The sequence below is a fragment of the Xenopus laevis genome, chromosome 9_10S (assembly GCF_017654675.1).
Source record: "Xenopus laevis strain J_2021 chromosome 9_10S, Xenopus_laevis_v10.1, whole genome shotgun sequence".
NCBI classification, from domain to species: domain Eukaryota; kingdom Metazoa; phylum Chordata; class Amphibia; order Anura; family Pipidae; genus Xenopus; species Xenopus laevis.
Window position 1 is genome coordinate 101,290,781 of NC_054388.1, and position 16,500 is coordinate 101,307,280.

Genomic DNA, 16,500 nt, shown 5'->3' on the forward strand with positions numbered 1-16,500 from the left:
ATTCGATCAAATCGAAATGTATTAAAAAAAAAATTAGGGATGCACCGAATCCTTTGCGAAGGATTTGACCGAATACCGAACCCGAATTTGCATATGCAAGTTAGGGGAAAACTGTTTTTACTTCCTTGTTTTGTGAGAAGTCACACGATTTACCTCGCCGACCCCAATTTGCATATGCAAATTAGGATTTGGTTCGGCCGGGCAGAAGGATTTGGCCGAATCCAAATCCTGCTGAAAAAGACAGAATCCCGAACCCTGGATTTGGTGCATCCCTAAAAAAAATTTGAATTTTTCAAACTCGGATGAATTAAATTGACCCAAAAACTCAATATAATTAGATTCGTATCTAAAAAAACTCTATTCTCCAAAAAAACCTCAAATGTCAGGAAGGCTGAAAACTCCTCCAGATTGATCCCTGGACCTCTCCCATTGACCTAAACAGCAATTCGGCAGGTTTTAGGTGGCGAATAGCCGAATTCGAGTTCTTAAAGGGTCAGAGAATGATAAATCTTGAAAAGCGAAATAGAATTTTTTTTTTTTAAAAACAAATCTAATTTAAATAATTCCGTCGAATTTGACCATAAAAAAAAAAAAAAAAAAAAAAAAAAGTGAAAATTAGAATTTCAATTCGACCATTGATAAATCTGCCCCCCCCCTGGATCATTACTGTTATATGGCTGCTAAACTTTCAGTGGGTACAGCATTTCTATTCATATTCAGTTTTGGCTTTAGTTCTCCTACCAAATATCGCATTGATGTGTGATACGGCATCTGTAGAGCAGGCCTAGGGCTATATTTATATATATATATTTATATGAAGAGGTCGCCACAGTCCGCTAGTGAAATTCCTCCACTCTCCGTTCGTTTCTATGGGATTTTGAAAGGCGTATTTATCAAAGGATGAACTTTAACTTTCACCCATTGATAAATATTCTTTTAAAAATCCTATAGAAATGAATGGAGAGCGGACTGTGGCGACCTCTAACGTCACTCTTTGATAAATGTACCCTAAAGAGTGTATATGAGAGCCAGGACAGGTTTTCAGAATAAAACAGGCAGGAGCACAAGCTTTGTAAAAAACAAGGTACAAACATTTTATTCTGTTTCTTTACAAAGGCGACGGCCTCGCAGGGTTTTTTTGTTTTTTTAAATGTCACTTTCTTAACAAAATATAAAATAGCTTCTCTTTCTCCATAAACACAAGAGCTGAAATGGTAAAAATAAAAAAAGAACAAAACAAAAACAATGACAGGAAGATTTGCCCAGACCCCACAAAGAAATAAACTGGGGGGGGGGGTTTAAAGGGACAGGGCCATAGCGGGGTTGCCCCCCACAAAGATCTGGAAATGAACATGTTGCAGCATTAAATGTTTTAGGTAGTCGCCCGGCGACAAGTCACCTCTTCTTCGGGCGACTAATCTCCCCGAACTGTGCTTCTTTTTCCGAAGTCGCCTCACGAGGAAACTTCAGACGACTTCGGAAAACGAGTGTCCGGCAATTTAGATTGTAGCTGAAGGGAAGGCTTTTCGGGGAGATTGGTCGCCTGAAGAAGAGGAGATTACATCTCCCCAAATCTTGCGTGTCTCTGCGCTAAAGGGGACCAACGGTATCCCTCAGAATGTAGTGGATGCTAAATTCATGCACTTACTTAAAGGGGTTGTTCACCTTTATATTAACGAAGTATGATGTAGAGGGTGATTTTTTAATCATTTTTTATCCTTTATGGTTTTTTATCATTTGTTATTTAGCTTTTTTTATCTCTCATTTGCAATTTCAGCAATCTGGTTGCTATGGTCCAAATTACCCTAGCAACCATGAATCGAATGGGAGTAACTGTAATACGAAAGGGTCTGAATCGAAAAAGAAATATAGGAGAAATAAAAATAGAATAATAAAGTAGCAATAACAAAAAAAAAAAAGTTGGGGTCAGGGACGCCCATTTGAAAGCTAGAAAGAGTTAGGCAAATATTTCAAAAAACTATTAAAAAGAAATAATGAAGGCCAATCAAAATGTTGCTTAGAATTAGTCATTCTAGACTTACATACTATAGGTTTAATTTAAAGGTGAACCACCCGTTTAAAGAAGTCTTTTTCTTATAGGGCAAGTACAGTGCAACCAACTGGCTCACGCCACTAACGTTGTGATTGACTGATAAGGAAGATGTTGGGTTGAGCAGCGTTATTCATCTCTCCAACATTCTCCAGCAGGAGTCAGTGACAGGAATGAATACAGAGAGAGGAAAATGAATGAAGCAGCTACTGCCACTCTGTGGATATAAATATTTCCCCTTTAGCTGTGGCATTAAATATGTCTAAGGAACACTGTACTTTATTGCTAATGGGGTGGAGGTTCAGTTAATGGATTAAGGGCCTTTACTCACGGGCGTTTGAAGCTTGCTCCGGTTTTATGCGTTCAGCCGCAGGGGAGTAGACGCGCAGCATACTGCATCCCAACCTGCGTTCGGCGCTTACATGCGTCTGTGTGAGTACAGCCCCATTGAAAAGAATTCAGCGTGTCTACTCCTGTGCCTGAACGCATAAAACCGAAATGCAGCTTCAAATGCCCGTGAGTAAGGGCCCTTAAAAGCCATGCATTTGTACATTAAATGCAATCCTATATGATGTGCAGATGATCCCATAGAACCCTGTTTGTTAACCTTGCGTCAGAGTCCAGCGACATCTGGGCGCGCGAGGGTTAAACACAGGGGGCGTACCTACAAATCGTATGTAAACTCATGCGAGAAGTTCCCAACACGATGTTCCAATATGTTCATTTGCAGAGGGGAGAAGATGAACTGAAGTTGTATCCGCTTGCCCCCTCGTGAGCCAATCATTTGCAGAAAGCTTCCTTACAGAAAAACAGAGAACTCGATACAATGAGATTTAAGTGCTTATGATTTGGGAAGGCCAAAATCACAACTTCAGTGCTACCAGCGGAAGGGGAGCAGACTCAATGAAACCCAGAGCACAGCGTATGTCGTGTCACAGGTTTCCTCGACTAGTCTGCTCACCTTGTGCTGGAAGGCCAGCTTTTATAGTTCCACCTCCTTGAGCCAAGGTTTTATTTCAGCAGCTTAAGTCAGGTTATCCAATCCTTGCCCAAGGAGGGGAATACCCAAAACCCAGCCTATATTGTACAGCTGCCGTCTCATCCGTTAAACACGGGCCCCATGAACAATCCCCTTCGTTCGATGGCTTATTTATCATCAATTCAGCATGTTGCATGCCTGCTTAGGAACAAGTGCAGTCTGCAGCATGCATTTGTGCTGATTACAAAGCCGTTTTCAATGTGGCCATGTTAACGGTAAGAGGCGGCAACGCTACCTGCGAGGAATAGAGAGGTGAGATTATGCACCTTTGCACCACAACAGTAGAAATGCCCCATTTGTCTACATAAACAAAAACCAGCATAATTGGGGTGGTGCCTTATTAGAGTACTGCAGTATATACCATGGTATAAGCTCTGCAGTAGTGATGTGCGGGTCGTTAAACCTCAACCCGCCCATTTACAGACCCACACGGGGCAGGTGCACGCCTATAAAACCTGAAATCGACAGTTTAAGGTTGCAAAAGGTGCGCAAACGTTGGTCCAAACCCGCGGGTAACAGGCCGGCCTGCACATCACTCTGCAGCTTAAAATCTCGACAGACAAAACCAGGGGTCGCAATGTACGATACTCTCCCCCTCGTCCATGTGGTCACAAAAGATATACAGTATAAAAGAAGAGGTAAAGGCAGAGACACACGCTCAGATTCGGGGAGATTAGTCGCCCGCCAACAAATCTCTTCTTCGGGGCGACTAATCTCCCCTAAGTGCCTTCCCGCTGGCTACAATGAAAATCACCAGCGTGATGGCACTCTGAGCGCTTCGTTGTCCGAACTCGCCCTAAATTGCCTAACGAGGAAACTTCGGAAAACGAAGCGCTCCGATTGCCATCCTGCCGGCGATTTTCATTCTAGCCGGCGGGAAGGCAATTCAGGGGAGATTAGTCGCCCCGAAGAAGAAGAGGTTTGTCGCCGGGCGACTAATCTCCCCGTATCTGATTGTGCGTCTCCTCTGGCCGAAAATGCAAATTAAAAAAAGAAAGAAAAAAAAGGGGGTTAGGTTATTTAAGACGCCTTTTTTTTTTTTTATATCTATGAAGAGACATTTGCTTGTATTGTGTAGCTGTTAACCCCATTATTTTTAATCGCAGGGCTGACTTGGGCAACCTGCAAACTTCCAGATGGGGTTGAACTACAGCCGAGAGTTGTAGTTTAATGTGATCTGGAGTTGCAACAGAACAGACACTCCTCCAGTAGAGCCGAGCAACAAGTTTACGCTGACCCGTTGGTGAAGAGAGTTAATAAAGGGTACTCGTCGACTAAACATGAAACATAGAAAGCAGCAGTTCCTCCATGAATTTAGATGTCCAACACTGTAAACAATGGATACTGTTGGTAAATGTAAATGTTGCTGGAGCAGGGCTAGCAGCACATCATATTCAAACTACCAGGGCAGGTTTCATATAAGCCTCAATTCTGAAGGTTCTTACTTCTCCCTGCAGCGCTGAAACCCCATGTAGGATTAGTAAGTGGCCAAAATACATTCTAGCAGTTTCATTTGGACAAACAGCGCTACAACAGGGATTCCATGTAGGCTCAGGTGACGTTTTAAAACACTGGTGGCGGCAATTGCTTTGGCACCCAACAATGCGGCAAACGGCTAACCTTCGTCCATGAACCCAGCTTTAATTGGCCAACACCATATTGGTGAAGATAAACCATGGCAGCAATGTAGACGCAGCACAGGCCAGTGCAATTTCCGTGGAACAGGCACAGGCCTGAAGGTTAGCGATTTGCCTAATAAATTTAGTTCTGTTTCAACATGTTCCCAAGGGAACAGTAGGGGCTGATTGAGGAAAATTAAGTGAAGGAACTGCTGCTTTATATAGATCTGCAAGCTCCCAGAATCCCTTGCAGCTTTATCAGAACAGAGCAGGGGCAATCCCTTAGTGCTTTAACCCTCACTCCATGGACATCAGCCTTATTACAGTATCTTTGAGGCCAGCATTACATGCTGCACCAGTGAAGACCCTATTGGTTTTGGGGAGGTGGCTAGCAAAAGAGGAAGGCAGCCAAAGATGACCCCCTTTTGTATTTTGGTAGCCGTGTTCCCTTCGACTACTCCCAGTCTTTCATCTTTCCCCATAGGGTGGGGGGCAGTGTATGTCAGGGGTCCCCCATTGCATCATCCTTGATTTGATCTGCGTCGCTGTCATCGCATTCTGTGTCAGACGCAGTGTCCGATTCTCCACACGGACGAGGCGCGTTGACTATAACTGCTCTCCTCAGCTCTTCTTCCTGCAGCTGCTTCTCCTGTGTGCCCTCAATGTGCTGTATTGCCTGACAATCAAATATAAAAGAACATTAGTCACACAAAAGGAAATGATGTTCAGCAGGGCCTATCCACCTTCCATAAAAGATGATACTAGATCTCTCTTTTCTACCTTGCCTAAATCAGTGTCTACTTAAGATACCCCAAAGTACTTGTATCCTATTCAACTTGTGGGTCAGTTTATGTCAGTATCCTATCAATTCGAGTGTCAGTATCCTATCAATTCGAGCGTCGGTATCCTATCAATTCGAGCGTCGGTATCCTATCAATTCGAGCGTCGGTATCCTATCAATTCGAGCGTCGGTATCCTATCAATTCGAGCGTCGGTATCCTATCAATTCGAGCGTCGGTATCCTATCAATTCGAGCGTCGGTATCCTATCAATTCGAGCGTCGGTATCCTATCAATTCGAGCGTCGGTATCCTATCAATTCAGGCTAAGCACACTATTCACGCTTGGTTTCCCTTTGAGTTTTTAAACCTATGGGAGAAAAGCTAGAAGGGTTTCTCCCTTTCCCACTCACCTGCACGATTGTGTCCAGATTTTGTCGAGATGTAGACACAGAACTGATTACAGAGGAATGTCCCATAGTCACAACGTTGACGTGGTGGGAAGGCGGAGGAGGGGCAGGAACAATAACTGTTGGGTGGTGAGTGGGCGCCAGCGGTAGATGAGGTGGCAAGAGCTATTAAATGGAAATAAAAATTGAGTTCAGTTAACATTGATTACCTTACAGAATGTATCCATAATAAAACAATGACAGTAACACTTTATTCTATCATCATAAGTAGATATGACTTTTTTGCATGAAGAGGGCGAGAAGTAGGGGGACCTGAGAGCTGAGTTCCAAGCTCACCTGAGAATGAAGATGCTGCTCTTCCCTGTCTATATTTTTGAGCTGCTCTCCTGGGGTCTGTCCCCCATCCTCCTGCTGCTGGATTTGTTGAGCTATCGCCTTCAGTTTCTCAGGGTACATGTGAGCTTCCAGGGCCCGTACCTGCCAGCCAAATCAAATAAGTGGTCAGGAAGGTTCCCCTAGAATTACCTGGGCATTTGAAATATTCATGTGGCATTGTTTCCACTTAAATGCTTCAGCCCTTACGGAGTGTGCCATGCTAGATGCTGTAAATAATTCACTCTACAATATAAAATTTTATTCCTGAACCAGCAAGTGTTTTTGTTTTAGTTGTAATATTGGTGTGTAGGTGCATCTCAGGCCATTTTGCCTGGTCATGTGCTTTCAGAAAGAGCCAGCACTGCTTTCTGGCAGGCTGTTGTTTCTCCTACTCAATGTAACTGAATGTGTCGCAGTGGGACCAGGATTTTACTATTGAGTGCTGTTCTTAGATCTACCAGGCAGCTGTTATCTTGTGTTAGGTAGCTGTTATCTGGTTACCTTCAATTGTTCTTTTGTTTGGCTGCTGGGGGGGGGGGAAGGAGGGGGTGATATCACTCCAACTTGCATTACAGCAGAAAAGAATGACTGAAGTTTATCAGAGCACAAGTCACATGACTAGGGGCAGCTGACAATATGTCTAGCCCCATGTCAAAATTATTTAAAAAAAAAAAAATATATATATATTTGCTCTTTTGAGAAACAGATTTCAGTGCAGAATTCTGCTGGAGCAGCACTATTAACTGATGTGTTTTGAAAAAAAAAACATGTTTTCCCATGACGGCATCCCTTTAAGAGAAATATGATATATTTCAGCAGGGTGTATGCGTGCCCTTTATGCAATTTTGCCTTCAGCCAAAACCCTTTGTTCTCTGCAGCTCTTGTAACTGGTCAAAGCTTACCTGCTCTTCCAGCATCATCCGCACAGAGCGTTCTTTGTCCAGTTGCTGCCTCAGCTCAATCATTTCCCTCCGCAGGTCATCTGCTTTCTCTTCCTCCCAGATATCAGGAGAGCCTATCCCCTCATCTTTATCTTCTGCCCTCCGCCTCTTTGGTGAGGAACCATTAAACTCCTGCCAGAAACAGAAGGAAGCATGAAGCTCTGCCATTGGCTCATAATCACTGACCAACCAGCATGCAAGCTGTAGTGACGTATACAGGAAGTGGTCATACACAAGTTTACTGGGACTGGCACTTCCTGCACCGGACATTCACTTACATGGTGCATAAACAACTTTCAGACATTTACAAACATCTCCAATCCTACCGGATTGAAGGACAATCAACATGGTAATTATACATCCAAATAGTCAAAATTGCCCAAACTGTCATATTAAAATCGGGTCAGCTTAAATTTGGGTGTCTAAATTAGTGGCGTCAGTGTAGTTTTTTAATGTACGGAGACAAACATTTGCACCTTGTCCTTACCTGTATAAACCTCTTGAGCTGTGTGTTCTGCTGCAATAACCTAGTCTTCTCTTGCTCCAAAGAGAATATATATTCTGCCGTCTGCTGTAGGATTGCGGCCTACGGAGAAAGTTGTATTAGGCTAATGAGATCAAGTTTCGGCAGGCTGGCCAATAAATAAGAGCTTTTAGTGCAAAGGCATGGAAGACCATTACAGGTGGGTACACTAGTGGGTTAAGAGATTGCTGCTTAGAAATTCTTATTTATGCTGAACCTGGGAAGATTATCTTAGCAAAAGAGTTAATTTCCTTGTACATAAAGAAAAATGCAGTGTTCCTGGGCAATAGATGAGCTAAACGGGCATGTTTTAGTAAATATTTACCAAATATTTCAATAAGTCAACCTTTCTTATTAAGGGAAAGATAAAAAAGGCAGACTTCATCATGACCTACTTTGCATCTAAAAGGTTAAACAACCGATGATCAAGCAGGTGGCACAATGCAACTGGGCCCTTAATACTGGTAACGTGCTCCCTGACAATGAGAACAATCATTTTATACATACATGTAAGCACGGTGACGTTTTGGAGCAAAGCATTGAAAAAACAAACTGTAGGGGCTATAAGGTTGGACTGCCCTAAACTCCAAGCAGCCCTCCCATTCAATAAAGTCAAATAGGCAAAAAATGTATTGTACTCACTTGCTTTCCCACAGTCACACTCCCTTCCCAGAGACTATTATCCCCACTGTTACTATAGGCACCATCTCTCCCTACTATACCTGCTATCCCACAGTCACACTCCCTTCCCAGAGACTATTATCCTACTGTTACTATAGGCACCATCTCTCCCTACTATACCTGCTATCCCACAGTCACACTCCCTTCCCAGAGACTATTATCCACTGTTACTATAGGTACCATCTCTCCCTACTATACCTGCTATCCCACAGTCACACTCCCTTCCCAGAAACTATTATCCACTGATACTATAGGCACATCTCTCCCTACTATACCTGCTATCCCCTCCGTTCCCATAGGCTATTATCGACTGTAGTTGGTGCAATCACAACCCCCCAAATATACCTAGGAACTAAAGTAGTTTCCGCTTTGGATCCCTTAAATCACCTCCGACACACAAATGAGAATTATCTACTTTTGAGCTGCTTTCTTTACTCACCTTGCTCAATTTTTCCCCATCAGTGTGTGGGATTAGAGTTTTCAGTGACTGGAAGCCAGAATTGATACTTTGCATCCGGCGCCTCTCATTGCTGTTGGCAATCTCTCTCCGAATCCGCCGCTCTTGATCTCTTTGGGTTTCTGGGGTTAAAGGGATGTTGGCGAGGCTGCGGAAGGAAGGTCAGATTATTAAAAAGTCAGAACGCAAGTAAAAGTGAGGTATAATAGTGTATATCCAGTATTAGTCCATACTATGTAGCTCAGAGAATAAACCCAAATACTCCAAGTCTACATGCAATTTAAGGCAGTCCTACAATACTGCTATGTGACCGCACAGGGTAGTTGTGGAATTTGTTTTATTGTCAGTGCAGACTAGTTTGATGAAGTCGGAGCAGCTCACTTGTAGTCTGTGCATAGTGTGACCCATTAATGGACCTCTGTGTGTGGCCCCTCTTCGAAGGGAAAGGAAGCCGGATCTGAGGACTACCCCCCCTCCCCTCAGGGTTTTGTAATTACTTCCAGATGACAATGGGGAGGGGGTGAGTAAGAAAGGCAGCTGAACCCCTGGGGGGAATAAGGGAGGCGTCTTGAAGAGGAACTCTTGTTTCCTGCCTCAGCCAAATCTTTTCCCTTCTTGATAGGGTTAGTCATATAGTGGGATTAACGAGAGGACAGCTAAGGGTAATAAGACACCTGAGAGAGCAAATACGATAAAAGAGAACAATAAAACCAGGAGGAACACTCCATTATTCACCAATTCCTTTGCAAGCCATCCGGTCTACCGTTGGCTCCTAGTACAGGTATGAGATCTGTTATCCAGAATGCTCGGGGACCTGGGGGTTTCTGGATAAGGGCTTTTCCCGTACTGCGGATCTTCATACTTTAAGTCTACTACAAAATCATGTAAACATTAAATAAACCCAACAGGCTGGTTTTGCCTCCAGTAAGGATTAATTATATCTTAGTTGTGATCAAGCTACTGTTTTATTATTACAGAGAAAAAGGAAATCATTTTAAAGATTTTGGATTATTTGATTATAATGGAGTCTATGGGAGATGGCCTTTCTGTAATTCAGAGCTTTCTGGATAACGGGTTTCCACTGTGATGCTACACTAACCGGACACAGACAGCAGCCAGAGAAATCTCAAAGGCAGATGCAACACTGACTGCAATAGTGGCAGCAATAAAGCCTGACCTTACAACAAGGTCACATCAATTAGGGATGGGTAATTAGTCATTGCCTGTGTCTGGCAGAAAACAAACAAACGGGAAATCATGGGTAGTTTTATGTTGATGGAATAGTGTCTATTTCACCCACTGCAGTTCCAACTGAAATACACTTGTCACCCCGGTGCCATAGCCCTTACACTGCTTAGCTGTTTTAATGGGGTCGGGTAAACGTTAAGTTTGCAACTTTTTATTTGGGCTTCATTTTTTCTATTTTTAGTTTTGAATTTAACTTCTTCAGGCTCTTTCTAGCTTTTAAATAGGGGTCCTCGTAAAAAAAAAGTGCTTTCTAAGTGCAGAAATTTTGGGAGATTAGTCGCATGACGACAAAACTCTTCTTCGTGGCGACTAATCTCCACGAACTGCCTTCCCGTCGGCTAGAAGTCGGCCCGAAGTCCCGCGAAGTTTCCTTGTGAGGCAGCGTGTCTCTGCCCTAAGGCTACAAATGTGTTGTTATTGCTACTTTTTATTATTAGGTACTCATCTTTCTATTCAAATCCTCTCCTATTCCACTCTTTTAGTATTATTATGTATTTATAGAGCGCCAACATATTGCGCAGTGCTGATTCAAATCAATGCATGGTTGCTAGGGTAATTTGGACCCTAGTAACCAGATTGCTGAAACTGCAAACTGGAGAGCTGCTGAATAAAAAGCTAAATAACTCAAAAACCATAAATAGTAAAAAATGAAAACCTACTGCAAATTGTCTCAGAACAGCACGCTCTACATCATACTAAATTAAAAGGTGAACAATCTCTTTATAAGCCCTTCTATAACTTTGGCAGAGAGTAGAACACAGACAAATATAGAGTCCTGCAGCGGGTCGGGTACCAGCAAAACCCTGTGGGTTGAAGTTCTGGGTACGGGTATAGACGTGGGTTGACGGTTCTGTGGGTTTGTGGGTCTGGCCGCAGGTCTTCTCAATAGCGATTTTCACTACTTTTTTCTGATCACGCCTACTTCCATTGATGTCACTTCCAGTTTACAATGACAGCACTTCCTGATTCTTGATGGTCAGCGGGTCTGGGTTGCGGATAAGGTACTTGCGGGCCGGGGGTCCAAGCGGGTAAGAATGCGGGTTGTGGGAACGGGTTCCAAAAAAAATGGACCCCCACAGGGCTCTACACAAATATTTACATAGATATTGGGGGGGGAGAGTGCCCCTCTATATAGAAGTAGGGCTGGCTCCGTAATGTTTAGCATTACTGTTTGAGCCTAAAAATCTGCTGCAGCGACTACAAGTGGACAGTAAATTAAAAAAAAAAAAAAAAAAAAAAAAAAAAAAAAAAACTGTGTAATTAGCATTTAACCTTTTAGTTAAAAAGCAAATGTGACATTTATGGGTTTATAGACACAAGCAATTCTTAACTTGGTAAGTCGCACGTTAGAACCTAGATACACATGTAGCACCTGGTTATATTTTGCCTCCATATTTGACATGGAAAAGTCCCAGCTCAGACGAAGTGGCAGAGCGGTTTAGTACGATAGACTGATGTTTGAATACATAATTGCAATTGGTCTCAAGATTTATGGCTTTTTAAATCATTTCAATTAACTGGTTGTACAGCTCAGTTGTGTGAAATTGCTAGTTGTAAGGGGCCTGAAACTTAAAGGGGTTGTTCACCTTCTAACGCTTTTTTCAGTTCAGTTGTTTTCAGATAGTTCACCAGAAATAAAGACTTTTTCCCAAATACTTTCTATTTTCAATGTGCAACTGTTTTTCTAATATTTCACCTTCTAAAGCAGCTCTGGGAAGGGGGGGGTCGCCGACCCTGTAAACCGTTCTAAATTGATACATTAGTTGATACATTTCTTATCTTTGTCCCTGCTGAGCAGAATCTCTGGGTTTCATTACAGGCAGCTGTTAGAATTGATACAATAGTTGCTAAAACTCCAGAGATGCTGCTGAGAAATGTATCAACTCAATGTTGCAAAATTGTAAAAGTTTAGAATCTGCACCTGAATTACTGAGCTGCCACCTCAAACACTAGAGACAGGCATATTCAAACTTAAAGGATGTTGTTGATGTTCTTCTGCTTAGGAATAAAATTAGAAACCTTTCTCACATCTTTCCTAAGCAGAAGAACATCAGCCTCCTTCTTTCTCCTGACAACTTCCTTGACTACTTGCTGGTCAGACTGGTAGGAAAATGACCAGCAGGTGGCGCTGTTGTAACAAAATTCATTCACATTAACAGTACATGTATCCTTCAATATCTTGGAATCAAAACAAAATAAATAATGAATGTACATTGCAAAAGTGCTTAGACTATCCCCCTCATCAGTTTTACTTTCACTTATTTTAAAGGTTTACTTATCCTTTAATATTTTGGAAAAACTGTAAAAAATAAATAATAGAAAGTAATTGAAAAAAAAAAGTCTATTTCTGGAGAACAATCTGAAAACAACTGAAAAAGTGTTTGGAAGGTGAACAACCCCTTTAAAACAAAAAAAAACAAAACCAGCATGCCTTCACACACTAACAGAAGTGGTCATACCAAGCAAGATCTACGCCACGCAAGAAAAATGGTTTCGTTATTTTGTACGGGACTAAACACATGGATGGAAATCGGATATAAATTCCAGTTGTGAATACAGGTACAATCTTCCTCTGACACACAACTGTGCAGACATTTGATAAGGACTTAGATTGTGAGCTCCAGGGAGCCAGTGACTGATGTACAACGTCTGTATAGTACTGGCGTTATATAAATATAGAATAACGATTAGAGCATGCTGCAACTCCTCCCTACCCCTCTCAGATAGGTAAGGCGTATCTGCACAGTGCAATCACATGACAGAATTCTCAAACACAAAACATGTTGTTCCTGACGGACTGGACCAAATGGCCGTCTGGTCATGTGCTTTCAGAAAGAGCCAGCACTTTAGGATGGAACTGCTTTCTAGCAGGCTGTTGTTTCTCCTACTCAATGTAACTGAATGTGTCTCAGTGGGACTTGGATTTTACTATTGAGTGTTGTTCTTATATCTACCAGGCAGCTGTTATCTTGTGTTAGCTGCTATCTGGTTACCTTCCCATTGTTCCGTTGTTAGGCTGCTGGGGGGAAAAGGAGGGGATGATATCACTCCAACTTGCAGTACAGCAGTAAGGGCAGAGACACAGGTGAAGATTAAGGTTGCCACCTGGCCAGTATTTTACTGACCTGGCCGGTAAAAATGATGGCTGATCCCAATGTTATTAATAAGGAAAAAAGATAAATATATAGGAAGGCCGGTATTTTTTTTCAGAAAAGGTGGCAACCCTAACGAAGATTTGAGGAGATTTAGTCACCCATCGACAAATCGCCTCTTCTTCTGGGCGACTAATCTCCCAGAATGGCCTTCCCGCTGGCAAGAATCTAAATCGCTGGCAGGATGGCACTCAGAGCGCTTTGTTTTCCGCAGTCACCAGAAGTTTCCGAGTGCCATCCCGCCTGCGATTTAGATTCTAGCCGGCGGGAACTTTTCAAGGAGGTCAGTCGCCCAAAGAACAACTACTCTCTCCGAATCTTTGTGTGCATCTCTGCCCTAAAGAGTGACTGAAGTTTATCAGAGCACAAGACATATGACTGAAGGTACCTGGGAAACCGGCAAGATGTCTAGCCCCATGTCAGATTTCAATATTAAATATAAAAAAGAAAATACAGATTTCAGTGCAGAATTCTACCGGAGTAGCACTATTAACTGATGCATTTTGAGGAAGAAAAAAAAAAACATGTTTTCCCAGGACTGTATCCCTTTAAAAGGAAATGGCAACAAGCAGTTTGGGGTGAGTTGAAGTTGAAAAACAAACCGCAACATCACACCATTGCCTGATAGCAAACAGAAATTGAAGCAATTGGGTCTTCTAAGGGCAGATACACGCACGGAGATTCGGGGAGATTTAGTCGCAGGCGACAAATCTCTTCTTTGGGCGACTAATCTCCCTGAACTGCCTTCCCGCCAGCTAGAATGTAAATCTCCTGCAGAATGGCACTCGGAACGCTTCGTTTTCCCACAGTTGCTTCACGGGGAAACTTCGGAAAACTTAGTGCTCCAAGTGCCATCCCGCCGGTGACATTCTAGCGGGTGACATTCTAGCGGGTGACAAGTCATTGCTGGGAGATTAGTTGGCGGAGGAAGAGGCGATTTGTCGCTGGGCGACTAATCTCCGTCAAATAGCATCGTGTGCCTCTACCCTTAAAGCCGCGTCCAGGGGATTTTTAATACAAACGCAGTGTGTCCAGTGTAGATTATCAGCAAATACTCAGTGGGATGTGGGAGAATCGTGTGTCAGGGGATGATTAAAATTAACCAAACGCACAGCTGTTTTTCGTGACTAGAAATAAGTTCCCTGGCCCTGCATAAACTGCGTCACATCTGGCTGTGCTGACTGGAGATTGTGTCCCTGAACGATCACTCCGCCACCATATTTATTTACCGTTTGAAACAAATGGCATTTTTATGAATTACATCTGAATGAAAACAGATTGGAACACGTTTCAGTTCACGTCACACACGCGCACTGCTTTACAGGCTGCGGCCGCATCACAGGCCAGCGCGCATTTCAGAATCACTTCAAAGAAATTCCAATCCCCCAGCTACATGCGCGGGTCACGTGACCTGCTTCTCTGGCCATGCTTTGTGCGGAGCGAACGCATGGCCAGCACACGGACTACACTTCCCGTCGCCCAGCGCGCCTACGAACTACATTTCCCGGCGTGCCCCGGCGCTCAGGCACTCCTACTCCAGGCGGGCTGCACCGTCACGACCAGGCCCGTCTGCGCTGTTTTCTTCCTCACACACGCGCCTCCGTATAGAAAGGGACGGGCGGCAAGGTCACCGGAGGGGTTTCTCTGATCATAAACCCACAAGCCGCATACATAGCGCAGGGATATCTTATCCACCCCCACCGGGCAGTGCGGCCAGACGAGTGAGGAGGGGGCGTGTAGCGCACACAACCTGCAGCGGCTTCCCTATGTAAATCATTCTATTCATCTTGTAACCAAGTGCCTCCCCCGCTATTGACACTGTATCTCGACTGCCAGCAGCCCCTGTTACGACTGGTTGGAATTTGCAGCTGAATAAATAAAAATAAAAAAACCCCTTCTATTAAGGGTAATATGGGAGTCTCGCTCCAGCAGAGTAGTCCATGTGAGAGGAGGGGTGTGCCTGTCCCTACAACACAAATACTGCACAACGTGACCTTGTTACACACATACACACAATTCCAACGTGATCACCGGGGAAAAGAAGTTAATTCAACCCCCCCCCCCAACAATACAATTGGTACAAGCGGGTAATCAGCCCTATTGCCAGATGTAAATGGAGGGAGATCAGCTGAGCAGACAGGAAGTGTGCGCGGAGCTCAGAGAGACGGTGACACTAGCACAGGGGTAAATCCCCATTAGCAGCCGCCGCCGTGTCCCTGTACTTGTGCCAGTGTTGTGCCTGTTGGCTGCTCCCAGTTCTGCAGCATGGCCGGAGCAGCACCACGTGGGTCTGTTTGCAACTGACAAATGTCTCCCCACCCCGTGCCCTTTAATAACAAGATTTCCCCCCCCCAGTTTGCACTTGGAGTTGCCCCGCGTGTGTGCGCGCTGATGCGGATAATGCTGGGGTGTACTATAACCGGGGGATCCCCGCGTGTATGGAACCAGCTGGCCTTCCCTGCTCCCCCGCCTCCTGCAACGCAAGGTGATCCCGGGGAGATCCGCTCACCTACCTGCACAGCCCCCCGATCACTTCTTTCTCCGTCTTCCTGAAGTGCTGCAGGGAAGGTACTTTCTGCGCGGGCATCATGAAATACTCCATAGCAGTCAGTCAGCAGAGATGCCCTAGATTATCCAGCGTGTACCCCTCCCGCCCCCAGCCAGGACCCCCCTCTTCTCTCTCCCTATGGAATCGTCCTTGATCAGCTTATTGATCAGCGGCGGAGGAGTGTGAGGGGATCCGTGAGTAGTAGTGAATAGGATGTCCCAGCAACTCGGGGGAGGTGTCTGTCTGTCTCTCCTTGTGCTCGGCCTCTCTGTGTGTCTATGTGTGTGTGTGAGTCTATGTGAGTGTGTGTTTGCAGCTGATGTCTGTTGCAAGGCGGGAAACAGCTGGTGAGAGATCAGAAACAGCTCCCCTCCCCCAGCCTAATCCCAGCCCTTCTTCCGCAGAGTAAAGCCATTGCATGTAAACAAAGGACTATTTGCCGGCCCGGGCATGGCCCTCTGCTCACACACACGGCAAACTGCGCAATGATCTGGCGCAGGCAGCGGCCAACTGACACCTCTGGGGGATATTTAGGGCAGGGGGGTATTTGGGGGCTCCTTATATCGGGGGCTGGGAAAGATGTGAATGGGAAGGAGGGGAGAGATGATCCGGCTGCGTGCGCCACGCTTGGGTGATCAGTCCCATCAGCTGACAGTTTGGCTCACACAGGACAAGAAAG

The 16,500-nt window shown here is 44.4% G+C and overlaps 1 protein-coding gene across 3 annotated transcripts; it reads right to left on the reverse strand.

Annotated features, from left to right (window-relative positions):
- Nucleotides 1–1,069: 1,069 nt before the first annotated feature.
- tfap4.S (transcription factor AP-4 (activating enhancer binding protein 4) S homeolog) lies at nt 1,070–16,294 on the reverse strand. 3 transcript variants are annotated; one of them, XM_018239255.2, is made up of 7 exons: nt 15,783–16,294; nt 8,856–9,021; nt 7,700–7,798; nt 7,174–7,344; nt 6,233–6,373; nt 5,900–6,061; nt 1,070–5,384 (listed from the first exon to the last, which is right to left on the reverse strand). In XM_018239255.2, exons 2-7 carry the CDS (start codon nt 8,928–8,930, stop codon nt 5,211–5,213), a joined length of 822 nt encoding a protein of 273 aa, XP_018094744.1. In that variant the 5' UTR covers nt 8,931–9,021; nt 15,783–16,294; the 3' UTR covers nt 1,070–5,210. The 3 variants fall into 3 exon arrangements, with proteins under 3 accessions (XP_018094744.1, XP_018094742.1, XP_018094743.1); XM_018239253.2 differs by having other exon boundaries at nt 15,787–16,290; XM_018239254.2 differs by lacking the exon at nt 6,233–6,373 and having other exon boundaries at nt 15,787–16,283.
- Nucleotides 16,295–16,500: the final 206 nt, after the last annotated feature.